This window comes from Quercus suber, unplaced genomic scaffold, assembly GCF_002906115.3.
Source record: "Quercus suber isolate HL8 unplaced genomic scaffold, Cork oak 2.0 scaffold_1, whole genome shotgun sequence".
In the NCBI taxonomy this organism is placed as follows: Eukaryota; Viridiplantae; Streptophyta; class Magnoliopsida; order Fagales; family Fagaceae; genus Quercus; species Quercus suber.
In genome coordinates this window covers 447,271-453,606 of record NW_027069468.1, presented here as the reverse complement: position 1 = coordinate 453,606, position 6,336 = coordinate 447,271, and the positions used below count along the sequence as shown (strand labels likewise).

Below are 6,336 nucleotides of genomic sequence, written 5' to 3'. Positions count from 1 at the left end.
CAATCTTCTGTAATAAATACAACGTAGCTTTCTTCCTTGTCCATCGAGGATTGGCATTCTTGACATTTTTCCTGTATAGTTGCTGCCTCTTTGTTCTTATTTGGCTAGTAGTATCCCATGCGCTGCATCCTTTGATATAGGCTGATCTTTTCTGAGGTCCCACAGACTTGGGCATGTAGCTCTTCCATCCTTAGTTTCCCCTTTTTCTCATTAATACATCTGGATAGGATCCCTCCAGGTAATCTCCTGTATAGTTCTCCTTCTATTAGAGCGTAGTCCCTCAGCTCCTTGACACTCTTTCCAGATCTTGTTTCTTTCATTTTTTTTTTCTTTCACTTCGCTCCTCCAATCCCATTGCTTGGACTTTCCGAGGGATATCTTTTGGAGGATTTTTAAGATGGAATGCTCCTGCCTTCCTATCCTGACCAGAGTGTCTTTTCCCTTGAATGGTACTTGGGATCCTAGGGTGGCAAGCGCATCTACAAACCTGTTTTCACTTTTCTGTGTGTACTCTATGCTAAAGGTCAGGAATTCCTGCTCCAGTTTCTGCGCCCACGTCCTGTAGGCTGCCAGGCTTTGTTCTCTTAGTGCAAAGTCACCCTTCACCTGAGAGACTACAAGATTGGAATCTCCCAGTACTCTCATGTGTTTCACCCCAATATTGAGTGTTATAGTCAACCCGGTCAAGTACGCCTCATACTCAGCTGCATTATTGGAATAGGAGAAACCAAGCTTAAAAGATAGAGGCATGGTGTCCCCGTTCTCACAGCTCAGTACAACTCCCACCCCATTTAAGGATGCTGTAGCTGACCCATTGAATCTCATTGTCCATTTCTTTCCCGGGATTTCTGCTATTGCTACCTTACTTAGGATCTCTTCATTTAGTGAGCTTTCTTCTTTCCATGGGAATTGTGCCAGGAGGTCAGCTATGGCTTGACTTTTGACAGCCTTGGGGGTCCTGAGGCCTATGTCATATTGAGAAAGCAAGACCAGCCACTGTGCTATTCTTCCTGTTAGGAGGGGCTGATGCAGGAGTGCTTTTATGGGGTGCGACTTAGTCACTAAGAGGATTTGGTGAGCTGAGAAATACCTCTTTAGCCTTTGGGATGCGTAAATAACCACTAGGCAAGCTCTTTCTATCTTGGGATACCTGGTCTCGACATCCTTGAGTGTTCTGCTTACATCGTAAACAGGCTGCTCGTTCCCATCATCATCCTCTTGCGCCAGCAGGGCTCTTATTGCTTGGGTATTTGATGCCAAGTACAATAACAGGGGTTGCCCACGTACTAGTGCCTGGAGAGTTGGCAGATGATTCATAATTCGTTGGACCCTTCTGAAGGCTTCCTGTTATTCTGCTCCCCAGGTGAACTCAGTTCCTTTCTTTAATAGCTTTGATAAGCCTCCTGTGGCTAAAGCCAGTCCTGGCACAAATCTCCTGATGTAGGAGACCCTTCCTAGGAAGCTTTTGAGCTCCCTCACTGTTGTTGGTCTTTTCATAGTGGCAGTGGCTGCAGCTTTGGCTGGATCCACACTTATGCCTTTGTGATGCACCAAAAACCTGAGGAACTTTCCTGCAGATACTCCAAAGGCACATTTCATTGGGTTTATGCGTAGCTTGTGTTCTCTGCATCTTTTGAAAACTTGTTCAAGTACCTGAAGGTGTCCTGCCCTAGTTTTCGACTTGACCACAATATCATCCATATAATCTTCCATTTCCTTATGCATCATGTCGTGGAAGATGGCTATCATGGTTCGCTGGTACGTGGCTCCTGCATTTTTGAGGCCAAATGGCATCACAGTGTAATAGAAATTTCTGATCAGTGTCTTGAATGCTGTCTTCTCAGCATCCTTGGCAGCCATGCGAATCTGGTTGTACCCACTATACCCGTCCATGAATGAGAACATAGAACTTCATGTAGCTAAATCCATAAGGAGGTCAATGTTAGGCAGAGGGAACTCATCTTTTGGACATGCCTTATTCAGGTTGTGGAAGTCCACACAACAACAGATCTGGCCGTTCTTCTTCTTCACAGGTACTATGTTAGAAAGCCATCTGGGGTGCTGAATGGGCTTAATAAAACCAGCTACTAGCAGCTTTTTGACCTCTTGAGTTATCTGGGCTTCTACGTCAGTGTGAAAGACCTTGGCTGGTTGGATTACTAGTTTAACTCCGGGGTCCACATTGAGGGTATGGACTACTAACCTAGGATCCAGTCCAGGCATTTCGTCATAGGTTCATGCGAACATATCCGTGTATTCTTTGAGCAAAGCTACTAGTGGTTCTCTTTCTTGTGCTGCCAACTGATTGCTGATGAAAACAGGCTTCTGGGATCCCAGCTTAGCCCCCAAGTTTATTTCTTGTAATTCTTCCTCTAGCTGGATTTGTGTCTCTTTGACTGGTTCGTCTAGAACCTCCTCTTGAGCTACCATACATTCTGGTGGTCCGGGGCCTTCCTGGACGATGCACTCAGGTCCCGCGCACTTTCACAAGTGGTAAATTAACCTTCCACTGGGTTCCCGTACCACTACACACTCCCGGGATCCTGAGGTGCTGAGCTCTTTCTTTTGCCTTTTTCTCTTCAGGAGGTCTATTAAGTCGTGGGTACCTCCTCCTTCTTCTTCTTCCAAGACAGGTGTTCCTGGGGTCCCCAGCATGGGACTCTCATCGTCTGGCTCTAACTCATCATAGAATATGGTTTCTACAAAGTTTACTTCTCCTTGGCTAAAAGGGTTATGGTTGGCAGGGATTCTTACAGGTCTCTCATTCAATCTTCCCTTAACACACTGATGGTATGTGGATGGTATAAGGTAGTGATTATGGAGCCACGGCCATCCCAGCAGTACATGGTAAGACACCTCTGAGTTGATTACATGGAATCTGGTCAAGGCTACTATTGGCCCCACTCTCAGGGCTAGCTGTATATACCCTTCGGTTGTTTCTGCCGATCCTCCAAATCCGGTTATCTCCATGGGAGCCCTCAAGATCCTCCTTTCTGCCAGGCCTACGGCTTCCAAGGTGCTTAGAGCTATGAGGTTGAGTGATGCCCTTGTGTCCACCAGTGCTCTTCTGATTTGGACACCGTTTATGGTGGCCATTAGATAAAGGGGTCTGCAGTGGTCTAGATGTTCAACCTCCATGTCTTCGTCAGTGAAAGTTATTGCATTGGTTGTTTCTAGGAAAGCTCGACTAGCGTGTGATTCTGCCGTGAAACACTCCATTCCTGAATCTATTGCTATAGTCATTAGAGACTCTGTGGCCACCCTTCTTGCTTCTGGCCCAAATCCCAGCTGGTTGAATATTGATCTGAACTTGGGATTCTTTTGGAGGGTCCTGACTGTGTTTGGGTGGAAAGATCCTTCTGGCTCTTCTACTTCCACTGGGTTCCCATGGATCACTACAGCCACCACCCCCTTTCCTTTGTGGTTGGGCAAGGGGTTCCTTTGTACTTCTGGCTCCTTCTGGGTGAGCTCCAAGGTTCCTTCTCTCAGCTTCCTGTGAAAGAGCCTGCATAGGGTCCAGCAATCCTTGGTGGAATGCTTAACATAATTATGAATCCTGCAAAATAAAGGATTTTTCCTTTCTTCCTCGATGGCTGGTCTGGACACGGCAAATGGCCAAATCACTCCATCCCCGATCCATTTGTCCAGAACATGGTTTAACTCTTCCGCGGTACATGGGATCACTAATGGTTCCTCGAACATTTTTCCATCTGGCCTCTTTCTCTTTTCTCCCACCGATGCTGTCATGGCTTGGGATGCTGGCATCCTTTTCGCCCTCATAGTTTGTGCTGTTCTTCTGGTTCTCTGTAACCAGTCAGCGAACTGTGTGATACATAAATTTTCAAGATTGAGTTTGTAATCGAAAAGCATGTTAGATATGCAAGTCTTTACGAGCTCCTTTTCTTCATGGTCTCCATAACAATCTAGAGACACATCTTCAAATCTTTTGATGAACTAGATGGGATCCTTTCCAGGCCTTTGCCGTACCATCTGAAGGCTTTGGAAAGTGACTTTGTCCTCACTAGGGTAATATTTTGCACAAAATCTCTCCATCATTTCATCGTCTCAGTGTGGTGTACCAAGTGTATGCCCTGTCCACTAGGGACTTACCAAACTTTCTTAGGCACAGCTCTCGGTCTCCTACGTAGGGGCCCATGGTGTGGACGAACCTACTCACGTGTTCTACTGTGCTTCCATTCCTTCCATCAAAAGGATGGAACTTTGCTGGCTCATATCCCTTGGGGTATAGCTTGCCAAGGAGTTCTGGAGGGAATGGGGGATCCCGAGAAAACTGCTTGGGGATCCCGGAAAGCTTTTCCCTTTCTTGGTCCAGGAGGGCACTGGCATTTGCCAGTGTTAAGTACTCGGGGTTAGGTACTCCTCCCACTGCTGACCAGCCCTATGGCTGGGTTCTGCCTTGGTTGCCCACATAGGGGGCATTGTCTCTGACTTCATGTGTCTTGCCTTCCTTGAGGAGGCGAACTTCTTACTACAAGTCTTTCAACATTGTAGTCATCTGAGCCATGGGGTCCAGCTCTTGTCTTGCGTTTCTTTATTCTGACATGACCTCTTGTTCTGTTAAGGGCACCCCGCCTCTTTGTCTGGAGGCCACTTCATTTTCTCCCACGGGCTTAGAGGCCGTGGGTAGCATATTAGCACCTCTACTGTTCCTTGGTCTTGGAGGCATGCTTTGTGAAGGGATTGCTTCTTTCCTTTTCTTTACCCAGTCTCGAGTGAAGTAGCCAAAATGTGAGAGTGCCTTTTTCTTAGCACACAGGTAGCCCGAGGATCTTGAGCCAAAAGAAAAGAAAAATGTTTCTGGTGGACTGGGCTCGGTTCACCGCAGCTAAAAGGGCTGTTTTAGAACTGAGTGGTGCATAAAACAAACTTCCTACAATACAAATAACTAACAACAAAGATATCTGTATTGAATGACTTTCAACAGTAAAGAGATGCACAATAAAATGAAATATAATGTAAGAACAAGTCAGGGATCCTCTAGTTAATGAGGTGTATTTTATTAATTTCCCTTAGTTGTGATTACAGTGCTCACTAAGACGTGGTGCAAGGTTCAATTGAGTTCAAAAGTTACAGACTTTGATAGCTTTCCAAGCTTCAAAGGCTTGCAAAGTTTGAACTTGTTGAATCCGAGTATGTACTGTAGTGGCTGCCTCTGGGATACTGGGAACATTTCCCCTGTTTTCTCTTAAGTTTACAGAGCCTTTTCTATATTTTCAATGGACTTTAGAAAGACAATTGTGAATGCCTCAAATGATCTAATCGTAAATGAATCTCTATCCCTTAGTCTGAATTCTCCCGTCCCCTGTAGCATGGACCCCTTCCTCCTTTTATAGCACAACTTCGGGCTCCGGGGGTACTAACGATTTCTCCTTTTTGCCCCTTAGAGCTCGTGCCGTGCCAGGTTTGCCCAGGGTCATGTCTTTTCCCTTTTCTTCATAGTTTCTTGCTTTTTTGGCCCGACCAAGTGAAGGTCCTTTAGCTAGTTTTCTATTTTCAGATTTCCCCGTTGGCCTGTCTGAAGCATTTTTGGCTTTTTCTTCTTAGCGCTCCAGCCTTTTTTCAAGTTGTACTCTTCCTTGTTGCTTTCTCCAAATGGTTGGGATCACAGCTCATGCGTTTTTTGCTTCGTACTTCCTGGTCCCACTACATGTCTAGAGCATCAGAGCATGAGACCCGCATGCCTTTTGTCTTTTTGCTTTAATCTCACTTCGCGTGTCCAGGGATCCCCTGACTCTGGGGGCTTTGTGGGATCCTGACCCAGTTCTTCTTTCTGGGCTTTCTTTGGTTTGCTGGTTCTGCCTGTTTTTGGGCTTTTTTTGTGGATCTTTGGATTCCATTCCTCTGGGCTTCTTCCCCTTTCTTTCTTTCTTCTCTCTGTTCTTCATTATGAGCTTAGTCTTTCCAGCTTTATTATTTATTGATTTTTTGTGTGAAACGGGCCCAACATTTTTTTTACTTCTTTGGGCCTTAGTTTGTGGCCATTTAATTTTGAACCTTAATAGACGTAAATTGCTCGGTTGAGTGGTCCCCTTTGGCGTAAATTTCTCATTCTTGAGTGGCCTGTTTGTGTTTCAATGTAAATTTCTCACTTTAAGTGGTCCCCTTGGCATAAATTTCTCATTCTTGAATGGCTTGTTTGTGTTTGGATGTAAATTTCTCACTTTGAGTGGTCCCCTTGGCATAAATTTCTCATTCTTGAGTGGCTTGTTTATGTTTGGATGTAAATTGCTTGCTTTGAGTGGTCCGCCCAACATTAGGTAGAGTCCTTAAAACTCGGACATCCTAGATTTTCTTATGGTACATTTCTTGTTTGCA

The 6,336-nt window shown here is 45.4% G+C and overlaps 1 protein-coding gene across 1 annotated transcript; it reads right to left on the bottom strand.

Annotated features, from left to right (window-relative positions):
• Positions 1–210: 210 nt before the first annotated feature.
• LOC112030924 (uncharacterized) lies at positions 211–1,317 on the bottom strand. The gene has a single exon (XM_024063626.1). It carries the CDS (start codon positions 1,315–1,317, stop codon positions 211–213), a length of 1,107 nt encoding a protein of 368 aa, XP_023919394.1.
• Positions 1,318–6,336: the final 5,019 nt, after the last annotated feature.

Coding starts and splice junctions, on each gene's coding strand:
- LOC112030924 (XM_024063626.1), bottom strand. CDS start 1,317: ATGAATCATCTGCCAACTCTCCAGGCACTAGTACGTGGGCAACCCCTG.